This window comes from Manacus vitellinus, unplaced genomic scaffold (genome assembly GCF_001715985.3).
Source record: "Manacus vitellinus isolate BGI_N305 unplaced genomic scaffold, ASM171598v3 scaffold_76_pilon, whole genome shotgun sequence".
Taxonomy (NCBI): domain Eukaryota; kingdom Metazoa; phylum Chordata; class Aves; order Passeriformes; family Pipridae; genus Manacus; species Manacus vitellinus.
Window position 1 is genome coordinate 2186730 of NW_021940796.1, and position 17767 is coordinate 2204496.

The following is a 17767-nucleotide window of genomic DNA, read 5'->3' on the forward strand; positions in this document are numbered from 1 at the left end:
GGAATTGTTTGGGTTGAAAGGGTTGAGAGTCGAAGGTGCTTTTCCAGTTTGTCATGCAGGTCTGTGGGGTGTTTTTTTGCTTCCACAAACACTCCAGGAGCTGCAGTGACTGAGATACTGCAAAGAGGAATCGCTGCTTTGGCGCGTGCTTTTCTTTCGCTTAGAAAAGAAGTGCTGTGAAGGCGCCTACAGGTTTGTCTGGGTGGAGTTTCTCTGCTACCACCTTGAAGAATATGCCAGGGAGTTTGTAACAATCAATCCTGCACAGGTGATGCTAAAAAGGGCTGTGTTTCCTGCAGGTGTGAGCACAGAAACGATGGCGACAGAGTCCCCGCGCCGGCCCAGCCGATGCACAGGAGGGGTGGTGGTTCGGCCTCAAGCTGCCACGTAAGAACCTTCTAGAAGAGCAGCCCTGAGTGAAATGCTCTTTATTTTCTTGTAGAGTTCCTTGCCTGAGTTTTGTGGGGTGTTTTTTTTCCAAGCCAGCTGGGAGGGTTTGTGTTGCCACTGCGGTTTTCCAAAAGTCAGCACACGTTTCATTCCCATCTTTTAGGTGCAGGTCAGACTTGTCTCCCTGCCTGGGATGCTTTGCACTTGTACACCAAAGCAAAGCTGCAGGTTTAGAAAACTGAAATGTTGCATGGTTTTGTTGTTGTTTGCACCATTTTGCTGCACAAACCCTGTCCTGGCTGGAGGTTCAATGGTGCAAACTTCCTTAGGCCAGAGGGACATGCTGCACAGGCTCCTTTCCTGCTGTTCTCTTCAATAACACCTTACCCCCTGGACTGGATATATTAAAACACATAAAACTTGTCATTAAAGTCCTTCAGTAAGTAGAGTTGAGCATTCTATTTCTTTTTTTTTATATACTTGAAAGAACAAAACCAAGAGGAAAGGAAGCAGCTCTGTCTCTTTGGCCAGAGCTCCCAAGAGACCATTTTTGTCCTTGGGCATCCTGACTTTCATTGTGTTCACATGGAAATACTTTCATGGCAAAAGAGCTTTTTGGCTGTAAGACAGCCTAGAAGATTTATGGTCTTTTTTTCTGTCTGTTAGAGGATTTTTGTAGCAGTTTTTCTTTCTTGAGATGCTTACACTGCTGCAGGATAACACTCCATTGAAATATTCCCTTCAGTTTTTACCCCTGTGTGCTTAAACATCAAGATTCACTTTATTTTTACTGGAGAGCACAAGAAACTGATTGTTGTAGCACAGAAAGTTGTGTTAGAGGTTTGTCTTGCAGCCCTGTGACAGAGGAAGCATTTTTTATTTTTTTTTTTATGTTGCAGAATTCCTCCACAAACACACTTCCCTTTGTAATGACCTTTTCTTGAAAATAGGCTTTAAGAATATACTAGAACAACACTGCAACAAGCTGATTGTGATGGTTATCTGTTCTTTTTATTTTTGTTCTTTTTGAACCTGGTGTCTTGTTCTTGAGGTACCAGTGCTCACCTCACAAATGTCAGTGGTTTTGAGGCTGTGTGTGCTGAGCAGCACAGCAGCATTCTGCTGGTCATGTCAAGTTTCTAGATCCCTATTAGGGAAAGATTTATATATATATCTATATATATTTTGTGGCTTATGTTGTTTTTAAGCACTTTAAAGACCTCTTCCTGGAAGTTCTTCAGCCTCAGGAGGGATTTAGAGCACATACACTGCATAAAACATTGCCCTGACATCAAATTTGTTTTGACGTGTAGCTGGGGGAGGGAAAAGTCCATTCCAGGAGCTGAACCATGGGGACAGGATGACTCTGGCTGGGAGGCATTCCCAGACCTTCAGACACTGTGTTTAACACCCTGCCTGTGGCCAAGCATTATAATCAAGGGCTCTGAAGGTGTGCAAGGGCAGTTTGGGTGACCTACATAAATCAGAGAGGAGTCAGCACCAGACACCCACAGCTCGTTTGTGAGGCCTCAGCCTAAAGCAGTGGCACAAACTGGGATGCAGAAATCCTTGGGTTACTGGACAGAGGCTGATTTGGCCACGAGCTGGAATAAGCTTTCTAAAAGTTAAGACTTTGAAAACACAGATAAAACTAAAACAGAGAGCAAAACTAATCCAGCTGGTGCAGCATTTGGCTTTGATACCTTCTGTATTGCTGTGTGCAGTGCTTAATTCTTCAGAGGACTTCACTCTTCAGTGCTAAACACTCCCACTTCTATTAAAACACTCTTGCAGAGCTTCAGAAAGCACCTTTGGCCATCCAGGAGTTTACAGGTTCCCTTTGTTGCTCTTAGAAATCTGGAGTTAGCACAGAAAAAAACTGTGACAGCATAAAAGTTAATTTGGGGGCTGCCAAAGCTGTTGCCTGAAGAGTTGTTTTGTTTTGGTTTTTTTTTTTTTTTTAAGTAGTCCCAGACTGTGTGAAGGTAGTTCTTGCTGCCAGAGTGTCTCTAGTGTTACTCACTGCATAAAAACCCAAACTTCTTGCATAGTTTCAGCACCATCTGTGTGACCTGCTCAGCCCACACCACGTTACTCAGCACTTACATGAGACACTCCCCACCTGGGCAGGGCTAAGCTAATAAAAGCATTACTTTAAATCTACCCCAAAAAAATGCATCTCATGCTTCACACCATCCTAAATCATGGCTGCTGGTGAACTTCCAAGAAGGAATAAGCTTTCCCAAGCTATAAAATCTCTTCTGAAAATACCTCTCCCCCTGCTATTCTTAGGGAGGATGTTGCTCCATCTCCTGCCCCCCCTCGTGCTGCCACTTCCTCCATCCTTGTACATAATGCACAGGAGGGCTGGAATCTTCCTTGTCCCACCATCCCCTGTTTAAATCCTCATTTTCATGTTGTAACAGCCAAATCAGGGAGAAAAATACTGAGAAATAATTTCCTGATGTGGAGAACGTGGCTTATTCCTTCATTTTTAGGTTTTATACTTCCCCCCCAAGCAGTTATTCCATAAGCAGGTGTCACTGAGCTTTTTTATTACTTGTCTTTAGTCCTTTCATTACTTACAGGCCAATATTTATATTATCAGTGTTTGGCAGTATATTGAATAACTGCATTGCATACTTGGTATTTTCCTTTCCGTGTTTCCTCTGGTTCTGTGTGTCTTATTTGATAATTGTCATGACCATTTCTGAGCTTCAGTGGGAGTTGAAATTCTCCTTCTGTTTTCAAGGGAACAGTCCTACATGGAGAGTGTTGTTACCTTCCTGCAAGATGTTGTGCCACAGGTATGTGCAGGTCTTTAAAACTGGGGTTTTCTTTTGACTGGAAATGCATGTCAGGTGAACCAAAATAAAGTAAAATAACCCAGAAAAAACAAAAGCCAAGTGTTTTGGCCTTTTGAATGTGAATCTTGAGATGGGGTTTGTGAGCTCAGGCTGCAGAGCAGCTGAGGGTGGGCCTGCACACTTCCTCTGATGAGTAAGAATGAAATGAAAATCACAGCCACACAGTGGAAGAACTGCAGTATAAATAGCAGGAAGAGGATTGCAGCTTTTCCTTGGATAATTTGAACAGTGGAAGAGCTGGTGGAGGGAGGGACTGCCTGTCATACTCACTGTGCCTCTGACAAATATGTGTTTTCTGGGAGGAGGTGGTTGTAAACCTGTGGCTGGATTGGTGCAGGACAACTTGGTGCACACCCTTTTATCATTGAAAAGGAGAAAGGGAGGCAAAAGAAACTTGCTCCTGCTTTTATATCTTGTTTCCTTAACTTGCCCCAGCCTGTCCTGGCTGCTGTGGGACTGTCAGCTCTGCCTGACCCCAGCTCCTCCAGCCTGCTGGGGAGTCCTCACTCTTTGTCAGTGCATTATTTAATATAATAGATAGATTTCTATAAAAATATATTTAGATTTATCAATACAAATGTGTGGATATTGAATTTATATATAAATATTTTGATATTTGTATATAATAAATGTGGAACTGGAATGGTCCCTCCCATGGGCCTCTCGGTAGCAGAGGAGCAGAAATTCTGTTCTCCTCCTTGGAAAGCTGTGGTCCATAGTGGAGGAGCCCTGCAGCTCATTGGAGCCTCAGGAAACAATCCTGATTGTGATCTGAAGGATTATCTTGGTTAGTTGGTGCCTTGGTTTCCTCGTGGAGTTCCTCCTGGGAATTCCCAATGATTTAAATGATAATGATATAAAAAAATACCCTGAATAACAGCAATTTGTGCAGTGCATTTTGGACTCAGGGTTAAATTAAGCATAGTCCAGCTTTCATTTAGGAGGTTGCTGCATTCCACAGCCACCCCTTTCCCCCTCTGGAGTTCCAGGATCCAGCCTGTGTTTTATTTCCCAAACCAGTTTTGCCTTTGCAAGCCCGGAATGTGATTTGTTTTGAAAAGTAAAACCCCACGCTTATTTTTCAGATTTGGGTGTTTTTAGCTCATGTTATTGCTTTTCTGGCAATGTGTGAAGTGATTATACAGGCTCTTTTCATATTTAATCCCAAATACTGCTCAGCATTTTGTTGTAATTCACTTGGAAGTGCTGGTATTTCTGCTGGAGCTCACGTTCTCCCCACCACAGCTTCTCCTGAGAACTGTAAAACCTCCAGCTTGGAAGCACTGCAGGGGCTCCTCCACAGTTCCTTTTTGTGTCTCATCTTTTTATGGGAATGTGTGGAACCCAGAACTGAAACCTGGATCTGTTCTGCTGGAGTTAAGAGTTGATTCTCTTTTAAATGGCTGCATTAAAGGTGTCACAAACGGACCTGAAAGGTGGCAGTGGAATAAAATGTCCTGTAAAGGTCCCTTTCTTTCCTCAGTCTTGCTTGCAAAGCTTTTAAGTGAAAGAAAGAGGATTTTAATAATAAAACACCTCATGTGAGAGCTCTAACACTGCTTTTGGAAGCAGTGTACAACTGCTGAAGGTAAAGATTATAGAAGCCACTGTATTTAACTTTACTAACCTGCTGTAATTCATGTGGCATTTCTGACCTGCCCCAGCACATTGATTGCTGTGTATATTTTGTCATTCCTGCATTAGTAAGTGGTGTTTAACATGGTTATGTTGCTCATGGAAACATTCATTCCTGAAACCCAGACCTCCCAGGAATACTGGGGACAACGAGACACATGGATCAGGTTTTTCTTTTTTAACTTACATTCCCTCTTAGAGAGGGAGGGGAAAAAAAAAAAAAAGGATGTTAAACTTACTTATTTCAACCCTTTTGCTTTTTTTGTCCAGGCCTACAGTGGGACCCCACCAGAAGAAAAGGAGAAGATTGTTTGGGTCAGATTTGAAAATGCAGATTTAAATGGTATGGCTTCATTTTCCCCTCATTATTTTAATGATTTTTTTGGGGGGTCCATGTACAATAATTCCAGTCAGTTTTATCCATGAGCATTGCTGACTCCAAATTAAGTATTTAATTTCCCTAAGTTCTAAGTGATAGCTGCACTTTTGCCCAGTACCTGCCAAACAGAGTCAATAGGCCTCGTGATTCATCTGAAGGCAAACAAACTCTTGCTTGGGAAGAAATGCAAATTAGGAAAAAATCCATTTATTTTCCTTAAGGTAGTTGAAAACAAAAGCATAGAACTGAATTTATGTCACCTGCAGTTTGATTTCAAAGCCACATTCTGTAACTGAATCCAGTCCAGGTCCCAGGTACGTTTTCAGTGGTGTGACAGAACTCGGAGTCACCTGGAAAGGAAGAGCAGTTGGATAAAATGAGCAGGAGATTCCAGGAGGTCTTTGAGAGAAATAATAGAGCAAAGCCACAAAATACTCTTAAAAGGTAATTTGTTTATCACTTCCAGTGTACATCAGTAAATCATCCCTGCTGACTTAGGGCAGAAAACAGATTCCAACCTTTTTAAGAGGAAATGGTGATTAATTCCCACTTCAGCTCTGAGCTGTTCTACTGGTCTATCCCAGTTCCCTGGTTTTTAAAGGAAGGGTAGGGACTGAGTGAGAAGTGGTTGGATGCTGCAATCAGGTAGTTACTTCTTAATTAATTGAACACACCTACAAATACTTCTGCCCAGTCTGTGCATTTCTGTAATTTCTCTATCTGTTAATGTTTATTTTGTTGGTGCTGTGCAAATTTGTTCTCTATTTAAAAAGTTTGCCACGTTTCCTTAATCCCTGGAGGAAGAAATAACCCATGTTGTAATGCAGAATATTTTTCTCCATTGTTTTAAATTTTAAAGCTTTTTAACTTCTCTGTTAAAAGTCTTTAACGTTTGCATTAAAGAACATATTTTGGTGTTGTTCCAGCATTAAAATTTCAGCCCCTTTGGTTGCTTTAACTTCTGCCAGCAGAAAGGGGCAGTGAGAAAACACCCTCTCATGTTCCTGACCTGCTCCTAATGGCTTTGCTGTTTAACCCCCTTTTAGATACATCCAGGAATATGGAATTCCATGAAATCCACAGCACTGGGAATGAACCCCCCTTGCTGCTGCTGATTGGGTACAGTGATGGAATGCAAGTCTGGAGCATCCCTGTGAGTACAGAGCTCACCTCTCCTCCCTGCCAGGGGGTTTTCTCTCTGTGTTGTGCTGCTACCTTAACATTTTACTTTTAATTTTTTCCTTCTGAAGTGCCAAAAGCCAATATTTCCCATCAGGATCACGTGGCTTGTGTGCAATGTGCTTGTCTGAGGATAACACTGAGCACAGATCAAACACTTGAATTCATGTACCTTCACACTGGAGGGTTTTTTACACATTATTTGTGTTAAATACACTTTGAGACTTAAACTGAGAGCTGTGTTTGACGTTAGGGAATAATTTGTAGCCCAGAAGGGGCAGATCTTTTATTTAACAGAAGAGAATAAGGGTGGAAAAAAACACAAACAGGGCTTGTTTGTCCCAGCAATGCAGGTGTGTGACAGTGTTCATAATATTCCACAGTCACATTTGCCATGTGTGTGATCTGCAGTTTTAATTTCGTTAAAATTAACAAAATTAATTTTTAATTAATAAAAAAATATTTTTTTAATTAATTAAAATTAAATTTTAGTTTTAATTGTGTGCACATGGCTTTGATTTCATGCTGTCACAACCTGTGTTGCACAGTAGTTCATGGGCACGTGGTCCTGATTTGGGGGAATTTACCCCAAATTTCACCAAACAACAGAATAAAGTTTAAGACAGCAGGTCATAAAATTCTTAGCTTGAAAAAGCAGAGTGGCTCATGACACCTTGCCCTTCAGAATAAAGGAGAGAGGATGGAGTTCTCTGCCTTTTTAAAATGCCTTTTTTTTTTTTTTTTAAGAAATATGTACATTTTCCCAACTTTTTGTTTGCCTTAGTAGGACATATGTTTGTGTAGCAGTAGTTTGTAGAAAAAAGAAAGTTAATTTCTACACCTAAAGTTCAGTTAAATTGAGTTTCAGGAAGTGTGGGAGTTTTTTTCCCCTGTTGATTGCATCTTTTTGGCCGGAGATGAGGAAATAAAAAAAAGCTGCTGGGCTTTTGCATTGGATGGAGGGTTTGACAGAGATGGAGTAACACCTCATATACTTCACTAAATTTCGTTATTTTGTAACTGTTTGCTAAAATTTAGGAGCTTAATCCAAAAATTAGGGACATTTCAACCAATCCTGGGTTTGTTTTCAGAGGAGCAAAACCTAACTTAGAGTCGGGTTTATATTTTATGTTTTTAAAGCTGAAATGAGACACTAAAGCTGCCTTGGACACTCTTTTTTTTTTTTTTTTTAATAATTTTTAAAAAAAATCTGCTTTTACACTGGATTTTGTCTTTCAAACTTCCAGAGGGCAGGGTTAGTTGGGATGTTGGGAAGGAATTCTTGGCTGGGAGGGCAGCGAGGCCCTGGCACAGGTTGCCCAGGGAAGCTGTGGCTGCCCCAGCCCTGGAAGTGTCCAAGGCCAGGTTGGAGCAACCTGGGCTAGTGGGAGGTGTCCCTGCCCATGGCAAGGAGTGGAATAGATGATCTTTAAGGTCCCTTCCCACCCAACCCGTCCCGTAATTCCGTGAAAACTCAGGGAATCGGGTCCCTGAGGTGGTTTTGTGTCGCGGTGCATTTACACGAACCCCCCACACGGGGCCGCTGCGACACCGAGCGACGGGCGCTTCATTAATTAATTAATTAATTAAAGCACCCTCAGGAGCACATCTTGAGCTAAAGAATCCTTACAGAACACCCTGTTTTATCCAGCTGAAATGTTCTCGTCTGACATAAATCTGGAACGGTTCTGTGCCCCTCTCCTGAAGGGCTTTGTGTCCAAACTCTGTCAGAGTGGGGTTGGATCTCACCTGGGTGAGGGAAGGAAGAATGAAGTGTTTCAGTTCTTTGGGATGGGGACGATCACCTCGGTGTAGCCAGCCCTGCATTCCCTGCCTGCGTCTAAACTGCAGTGAATGTGAAATAATTTGATGGAGATTGCCCATAAATGACAAGTTAAACGACTTTGTTTGTCCTGGCTTAGAGTCCTCAGTGTCACTGTCAGCCAGGCAGTGCATTAAGATACAGATTTCTACTTCTCCTAATGGGGAAGAAGGGTTTTCTTCAGGTTTATGGATTTTTTTTCCTTTCTTTTTCCCTTTTTTTTTTCTCATTTTTTTCTCTTTTTTTTCCCTCATTTCTCTTCCCCCCCCCCTCATCTTCACATCTGAATGAGCAACAATTTGGGCTGTTTCTACCTTCTTTTTTACATTCTTTTCAGTAGGACCATACAACCAGGTTGTCTTTTTTCTTTTTCTTTTTTTTTTCACTTCTTCCTAATTCCTAGATTTTGCTGGTATTTAGTATTTGAGAAAAAAAATAGCAAAACTGAAATTGCAGGGCAGTTTCTCTGAGCGTTGTTCAGGTTTTGCAGGAGTATTTGTGATGAGCAGGGGAGAAGGGCAGTGAAATGCAGAAAATGCCAAACTTGGAGATGTTTTGCCATCAGCCTTAAGAATATCAGCTGTAGAGATACTGGATCACTTTGTCAGCCCTTCATTTGTACATTCTGTGAAATTCTGAGGCCTCATCCAGGGATGTTCAACTCGGACCTGTGCAGGTTTTGTCAGTACAAATTCACTGTTGGAGTGGTTCCTGTGTTAGTAAGATGGTCTTGGGGACTGTCACAGTCCTTAACATCAGTTTTAAATATCTTTTCAGAGCAGGATTTGTATATCCAACACATCCAGAAGGAGCATAACCCGGTGGGGTTTTGTCCACATTGTTGTTTCTCCTTTGCATTTTTTCACTCATTTAGTTCGAGCACAACAAAATTTGGCAGTTGTGTGATTGACTTGATATTTAAGAGCTTATTTGGCAACACTTTTTTGTGTCCTTTGGTATCAGACAAACCTTTCTACTTGGCCTTGCTGAGTATTTAGCTTGTAATTAAGCAATGTTATTCCAGCTAAGGGGGGGGGGGGAAAACCCCAAAAACCACCACCCTGCATTCTCCACTTTATAAAAAAAAAAAAAAAAGCTTTTAATCCGAAAAAGCAACAATCTGACATTTATGTGAAAATCTCCTCGGGAAGGCCATTATCTGCAGCATTGTGCTTTTTTTATTCCTACAATTGAAGCTCTATTCAGCACTTAATAAGGTGTTGCAGGCGGTGGGGTTGGTGGGTGAGTGATTATGAAGTGTTTATGACAGGTCCTAAGCCCACACTCCCCGGTAATGGTGTTACATTGACTTGCCCACACCTCGGCAGCTCTCTCTGCAGTCTGAGTGCTTTCACATTAACATCTCCTCGGAGTTCAGGTCTTTGACTGCACGGGTGTGACTTTGCAAATGGGAGATACCATTAAAGCTGCTTCAAAGGGCCGGGAGTGGTGTCTGGAACCCCGGGAGCGGGGTTGGGAGCGCAGCCTTTGTTGCATAAGGAGCGGAAGGTGCCCGTCCAAAAGGGCTCTGCTTTGATCTCTGTTTGGAAATGGGGGTGGGAAGGTTAAAAGTGTTCTTAAAATCCGCCTCACCGAGCGGGGAGAAATCTGGGAATGCACCAAAGCGAGGCTGGGAGTTCCTATTTGATAACTGCGCGGCGCGGTTCTGTTTGGAATTCGGTTCTCCCCTCGCTCCCAGCTCTCTGTTTCGAGCACGGTTGGAACTGGTTTCTGCCTCATGTGGTGTCCAAGTATCTGCTCTGGATGTTCCTGTTCAGGGAATGCACGTTGGCTGCTTTTGGGGCAGATGAGTTTTGTTTCGTTGCAGGCTGGACGTTTCAAAAGTGGAAAAATCGTCTTAATTCAGTGGCTCATGTTGGAATTAAAAAGGAAAGATCAAGCTGGAGTTGAATAAAGCAGGAACTACCAAAGGGGACTTTTAATAACAAGCACAGATGTGTATTTAGCAAAAATACTCCAAGGCTGTGGTATCCTGAGCTGCAATCCTTCCTCTGTCCAGACCTCCTGCTAGAGGGAACCACTGTCCAGGCTTGCATTGGCCACTTGGAAAAATGAAATAAAAACCTGACCTAGTAACCCTGGGAAATGTCTGAGGGACTTTACAAACAATTTTCTGAGGCTTTGGGGTTTTCACACTGAGGATGTGTGCACAGTGTGCAAGAAATTTTTATAGCCTTACACAGTTATCAATAGCACTGCCATAATTTAAAGTACTGGGTGCCACTTCACACTCAGTCCAGTCACTAGAGTAGATGTCTGTAACATCCTTTGAGCATCTAAATCCTTATGATCTCTAGATAATTAAAGATATTTGGTTTGAATGGAAATGCAGACTGTTTGAATTTCTAAACTAAAGTGTTAAAGTTTATCCTTTTGCTTCCAGTCCTTCCCTACTCTCTTCTTAGTGCAATGACTGCAAGTTGTCTTTAACCCAGTGTGATTATATCCAGCAATATTTTGTGGTGGTATCTGTCAATTGCTTATTGTCATAAAATCCCAGTTCATTCCCTTTTCCTTTTACAGACTCCCCAGTTTCCTTTTCTATAGTTGCACAGAAGTTTAAACATCGAGTTCCGAACTCAATTTTCTTTCACTTTGGTGTATGTTTGACTTTTTTTTATTATTTTTTTTTTCCCCCCACCATGTGAAAACCATTTTCTATGGTTGGAAACTATTAGTTTACCCTTGGTGTGAACAAAACTTCCTTTGTTCAGTGTTTTTGATGGGTGCAAACTGGTATGTTCCAAACAATGCAGCTCTGTCATCGAAAATTAACCAGCGCTCCAGATTTCTGGGCTGTCATATTTTAAACTCAAGATGTCTGAAGTGGAGGAGAGAGGAGCTCTTCCTCCTTCAGTCTGGCATTGGAACATGGTGCTGAAGACTTCAGTGGGGGCTGGGATGTGAATCCATGTGTTCTTTGCTTCCAGCCTTCCACGTAGGCCTGGGAGTTGTGGAAAGCTGAGATGTTCTCTCAGACCAGCTTGGAGCCATCAGTTTGGATTCCCCCTTCCACACAACAAGTACCTGGAGCTGCTTTTACAGCTTAATATCCAATTCTTGAAACCTGCTTGGGGAAGGATTCTTGGCTTTTGGAATGGGGAAAGGAAAACCTTTTTAAGAGCTCTGAGAGCTGCCACGGGGACTTGCTACTTAGCTGGAGCCCGTCCAGAATGGCAGCCCCAGCCCCGCTCCTCACAGGTGCTTTTTGAAGAATTTACAGCTCTGTTTTCAATTCACAAAGTCTATTTATGTTTTGTCTGTGCATGTGTGAGACTGTGGAGCTCCAGGGACTGGTAATGGGATGTGGAGCCTTTTTCCTGAGCCTTGCCCAGCCCACGTGTGCCCCGGGCTGGCAGGGAGGGAGCTGGTGGGGCTGCCTGGGGTCCCCTGTCCCACCTGAGTTCCTGGAGGAATAAGTGTCCCATTCACAGGAAAACTCAGCTCTCTCATGGCTGTCTCAGGGCTGAACTGGCAGGAAGATCAGCCCACCCAGCCCCTCTCCCCTGAAGAGACAGGTTTGATCTGTGTGGCCTCAGCACTGGTGATAAAGGTCTGTGTTATCCACAGATAAATGAAGGCCATAACATTAACCACAGTTAATTCAGAATTTTAGGAGATTGCAAATGGCTGAAGCTTCTGCTGCTGGTAGTAGTGTTTAAAAAAAAGATCATTAAAGTCAGAGGAAATCTTGAACTCAAAGCCCTAATGCATTTTTCAGTGCCAAGCAAACCAAGGCACAACCAGGCTCTGACTAATTCATGGCACAACAATGTGCAAAGCCTTCTGTGAGTCCCTGTCTATAGAACAGTGAAGGGCACACAACTTAAATCCTTAAAAACCCTGTTAGGGGTTAAATATTAGTGTTTTAATTTGCTCCATGTTGTAGGTCCAGACTTTTTGTAGACTTTTCCTTTTGGTGCCTGTTGCTGAATTTGAATTTCCTTCACAAACAAGATACCAGTGGTTGGGTGGCATCTTGTATTTTCATTATAGAATCTCCAGTGGGGGCATGTCTTAAAATTTACTCTTTTTTTTGCTCCCAGGAGCACATGAGCTGTAGAGTTGAAGGTTTTTGGAACCAAACCATGCCACAATGTAGGATCCTACACAGGCAGAGAGGAAAGGACCTGTTACCCTGCAGTATTAAACATTGCAGTGGTCTCAAAACAGGAGCTAAATACTTATAATCTCATGTTTGCCACTGTCAGATCCTGTAGCTTTGGTTATTCCACTGAACCTTTCTCTCTGGCAGTTCCCCCCAGTATGAAATAATAAATTATCTTTCAAGTAGTGATTATTAATTATTAAAAAGTAAAAGCATTACATGCCTGAGAAGAGCTGGGCTGGGATTTTCATGTTAAATGCTTCAGAACAAATGAACTACATTTGTATTTGGACATTTTAGGCTTTTCTTTGAAAATCTCAGCTTTAAGCTCTACCAGGTCTTGGCATCCCAGTCTAAATAAACAGACTCCTGGAGTTCAGGATATTTAAGAGCAGAACCTGAGCTGAGAGGGTTTGGCCTTCTTAGTGTGCCTTCCTTTGGGGACCAGCACTTTATTGGAAGTAGATGGGAGCTGGGGCTGATGTGCTGGCAGAGCTAGAAAGGAGCAGGAGCTGTCTGGATTGGGTTGGGGTATTTTATGGGAATCACTCCTTCCGTACCTTTGTTGTGCTGGTTCCTTTCCCTCCTGTTTTCATTCGTGGCCAGTGTTGTGCAGACACGTGTGAAACAGCATTTTCACCATTTGAGGGGAAAAAAAGCTTTAATTGCCAATAATAATAGTTCCAAAACCCTTGTATTTTTCTTCTTCTCCATTTCCTCCCTCCCCTTTTCCCAGAGCTGCTGTGTTCTGATGAATAGAGAACGTGCTGCTGTCTTCAGTTTTTTCATCTCTTTATTGCTCTTTCTCTCTTTAATTTTTTCTCATTTTCTGCTTAGCTGTGCTCTACATTTTTCCAAGCTGTTTTTTCTGGATGCAGATGTTTTTATCTTGATGGGTTTTTTTTTTTTCCACACTGCCCTCCCAGCTCACCAGCAGTTAAAATCAATCAGGAAACCTTCACTGAGCTGATTCCTGACCATCATTCCTGTGTCTTGTGTAGAATCTGGTGGAGAAGCTGTTCAGAGCAGAGGCCTCTGGCTGTCCCTGGGAGAGAATTAAACTTGTTTTGCAAAAGCTGAAGCACCTTAATGTGTGTTCAGAGGATGCTGCTGGAGGGCAGAGGAGAATCCACTGTGATCAGAGAACATCTGGCTAATAAAATAAGAGAAGGGTAGGCCAAGGGATGAATTCTCATATTGATTAGAGTTTTAAAACTGGTTTTGTTCATCAGGAATAACTCTGATGGTGTCACTAACAGCAGTGGTAATTGATATCATTGAATGCCAACTGGATTTCAGTGGAACTGCTACCTGTCTGCAAAGCTAAAATGGCTTAAAATGTGATTTCCCCACATTTGTGTAGCTTTGTTATTCGAGGCTTAACAGGGAAAAGCAGGAGTTCTCTACATTGGGTTGCTGTGTGCAGAAAGGTGGGCTGGCTCTGTAGTAAATAGTGTTTTCAAAGTAATTTTCCTAAACCTTGTGCTTCACTGGGGTGGGGTTCATTCTCCACGTTATCCAGAGCAATGATAATAAATAACCAGGCTTGAGGTTTAGACTAGACTTGAGCTGAGAGCCTGGAGTGCTGCATTTAGGATTTGTTGGTCAAACAGTAGGAGCATTTAAACTTTCTGAACGTGTGAGCTGGAGTGCAGAAAGAAATGGAAACAGCCATAAAGTGACATTTCCAAAAGTTCACTTGAATTTACGGTTTATTGACTCCTAAGAACCTCGTTCCAAATCGTGTTCCCCTCTGATATTGTAAGCTGCCTGTTTGGCAGAACTCTGTGCCAGCCTTGGCTGTGCTCTGAGCCTCATTACATCTGTTTTAAGCTGTTGGTTGGTTGGAAATGAGCTTCATAACATTTGCCATTTTCCTGGAGTTTGACGTTCCGTGTCGGATCCGTTACCAGGCAGTCATGAAAACACGCTCTGACTGACCGTTGCAGGAAGCCTGCAAATCCATCTTTTAACCACTCCTGGCTTAATCTTTTCAAGATTTGCCATTAGTGACACACTTCAGCAGTTTGCCCACCTATTTTTATCCATGGTTTTCACACCTGGTGGGCCTGGAATGAACCAACACACGGGATTCTCCCGTCTCTTACCCCCCGTGTTTGCCGCCCTCGGGCACCGGGCAGTTGGCATCTTTCTCAGAAGCAGGTGAAATGTGGGGTAGATGCTTGTGTGGCAGATTGCTTGGATTTCTGTGAGTTTTACTCAGCAGTCCCCTTCAAGCCTTGCTTCTTCCACAACATGTGTAGTCACCAACAGTTAATTCAAGAGATGTTCTCTTTTAGAGGAGTCTCATTTGAAAGGCAGAGTCTTCCCAACCTCCTTCCCCACCTCCCTTTGCTACAGTGTCTTTGTACCTACTGTCTAAATATGTCTATTTTTATAAGTATCTGTGGGTTTTTATGCTGTTTGCTCACAGCCCTTGTGTTTTGCAGATCAGTGGTGAAGCTCAGGAGCTCTTCTCCATCCGCCACGGGCCCGTTCGAGCCGCCCGGATTTTACCTGCCCCACAAATCAGTAAGTTCTGAGTTATGTGGTTCATAATCCAGCAGAACTTCTTCAGAAAAGCTTCTTTTCCCCTCTAGTAGAAATAACAAAACAACAGAATGTGGGGTTTTTTTGGGGGTTAGCTTCTGCTTTGTTCAATTTTATGTAAACTTTCCTCAGTTTGACCTTTTTAGGGGTTGAACTCTTGTCATCCCTCGAGTGCCAACAGGCACCTCCTCTCTGTCCCTGCTTAAATACTGGTTTATCAAGTCCTAAGCCAAGCTGCTTAGTTTAACAGGATTGTTCCAGAAATTGAGTTAACCCTTGGAAGAACTTGATGCAAAACTTAAGCAACTGTACAATGAGCAAATCCCTTTAAAAATGACCCTCTTCAGTCCAAACACCATCTAATTGTAGAGTTCTGAAAGGCCTCACAGCTGTTGGGCTCTGGTTTAAATGGGTTGCCAACATCTGATATGACCAAGGTGTTTTGGGGTTATGCTGGATTACAATTTTCAGTAATAAGTTATGAATTAATTAGTGAACTCAAAAAATAACAGCCTAAAATCTAATTGTTCAAAGTATTACAAACCCAGTAAATTATAATAATTTTGTGTGCTTCAAAGAAAACAAAAGGAGAAAGTTCAAGGTTTAATGGACTCATTTTTTGTTGTCTTGGTGATTTTTCTGAGCAGAGGAATATACAAAGCATGAGTGTATGTGGTTCTGTAACTACTATAGGTTAAAATAACAAGGTAAAATACTTCCCAAGCATGTTGTGCCTCTCATTCCATTTACAGGAACACTGCACAATTCCTGATGAGCTGGTCTTTTGCTATTATATGTATTAAGTAAGGGATGTCTATGCCCCTTCCTCTCTCAAAGGGGGGGGGAAAAAAGGAGAAAGGGAAGTGTAAATGGAAATGAAGATGAATTAACTGAGGAACCTGCAAGTTCTATTTTTTTCTGACAATAAAATAGTGCTTTTTGGTTTTTCAGTCAACTTCCACTGCTCATGAACTCCTTCAAGAAGTTACTGTCTTTTTGTCTCTAAATTCCATGTATTTAGAATCTGACAATGGTGGTTGTTACATTAGAAAACTATTCAAATTAGCTCATATTAAATTAAGCCAAACCTTTTAAAAACATGTTTTGGTCTCTTTTTACATGGCTTGCTTTAAATAAATCTTTGATTAAAAGTACATGAATGTATCATTGACCAGTATCTGGAATCAGATAAAAGTAAAGCTGTAATAAGAGGCCTTAGATAACTAACACATGAGCTTTAATGATTCTGAACAAAATAAAAGGAGTTTGTAAAGGAGAAGCTGATTACCATCAGCAGGCTCAAACACTATTTTACTGTAAAGCTGTAAAAAGGGAATTATTGAAAATAGGAATCTCCGGGTGGATGGATTTTGGCACGTTCCTGAAAACAGATCTTAGTTGGTGATAAGCAGCTCATTCCCAGGTGTGAAAGGAAAGCTCATGGCTTCAACTTGGTGACTTTACAGTAGCAGAACTTAATAGTTTGTCAACTATTCTGTTCCAAACCCTGTGATCCTTTGATGTGAGATCCTGTGCTGCGGCGGGCGCTGCCCGGCACAATGCCCCAGTGTTCCAGCTGAGCTGGGCTCCTGCACAGGAGGCCTCCTCCAGCCTGATGGAGCAGGTTCTGAGTGCTCCTCGTGGCCCTGGAGGTGGCCCTGGCAGCTGCCAGCTGGGCTGTGGGCAGGTCTGTGTGCTCAGGAGCTGTGCCAGGCCGGGGCAGCTCGGGGGCTCCTGGAGCTGCTCTGACCTGGCAGCTCTGCCAGGCTGAGCCAACAGACCAGGCAAGGCCTGACCTGGCCCAGCACTGCACAGCTTTGATGTCTCATGCCCATGGCAAGGGTTGCTCTGCAGCCTGGCCATGAAAAATGGACAGATCTCTGTAAATAATGCTAAAAATCTTTCAACTCTTCTCTGGGGTCAGGCTGTTCCTACTAGTGCCTTCGACAGGAGACATGGCTTTAATTACTTTGTGCAGTTGACAGTTTAAATGGCCTTCTTGGGGACTGAAGCTTTTCACTCTGACCAGATTTTGGGCTTGCAGAGCTGATATTTAGACTATGAGAGAATAATTTCAGCCTTAGGAAGAGGATTTCTGAGCCCTGGCACTGCTGTGCCACAGGTAATACCTGCTGAGCCATCTGAGCTTGCCTGGTTCTTCTTCCCTTCCAAAGCTGGGTGCTGGCATTATTTCAGCATTATTTCCTTGTGTCCAGGTGCCTGCTGGGCTGGGCACTGGGGTTTTCTGTCTCAGTAAAAAATAAGTTCAATGTAGCTACAGTTCTCTGTGAAGAGGAAACTGCAGTTGGGAAGATCACTGTAGTTAGAGATGGTGAGAGAACCAAGCAAAAGTCACTGATAAAAAAAGATTCAGAGCTCTTTTAGTAGTTTTAAAAATGTGTTGTGTTTTGACTTCATTTTTGGGGTCCATTGCAGATATATCTGTAAGATCAGTGCTGAGGAAATAATACATGTACTTCAGTTGTCTTTGCTTTCTTTTACCTGCAAAATCAGATTATTGATGCTTTCTGAAGTAAGTCAGTGCTACAGCCTCCCATTTTTCATTCCTTACCCCAGGTCATTTTACAGCCCCCTGGCCAAATACCTGCTTTGCTTTGTGCTGTCCCATTTAAAAATCAATCCAGAAGCTTGGAAAGCTGCAGGAGCAGCACTGTGTGTGGGAATTCCTGGGGAGAGGGACACGGTGACAGGCTTGTGTGATGGAGTTTAGATCAGTCATTGTCTGTAAAACCTATTTCCACGTCTCAGCATTATGAAAATAAATTCCCCCAGCCAGCTGAATTAATTTATTGCCA

The 17767-nt window shown here is 42.6% G+C and overlaps 1 protein-coding gene across 1 annotated transcript in view; it reads left to right on the forward strand.

Annotated features, from left to right (window-relative positions):
• Positions 1-299: 299 nt before the first annotated feature.
• Positions 300-17767, forward strand: part of LOC103763698 (BCAS3 microtubule associated cell migration factor) — a 162118-nt gene continuing 144650 nt past the window's right edge. The window contains exons 1-5 of the mRNA XM_029964627.1: positions 300-387; positions 3143-3197; positions 5163-5235; positions 6318-6424; positions 14852-14933. Coding sequence (XP_029820487.1) covers positions 317-387; positions 3143-3197; positions 5163-5235; positions 6318-6424; positions 14852-14933 — 388 coding nt within the window. The 5' untranslated portion in view covers positions 300-316. The remainder of the gene's footprint in view (positions 388-3142; positions 3198-5162; positions 5236-6317; positions 6425-14851; positions 14934-17767) is intronic.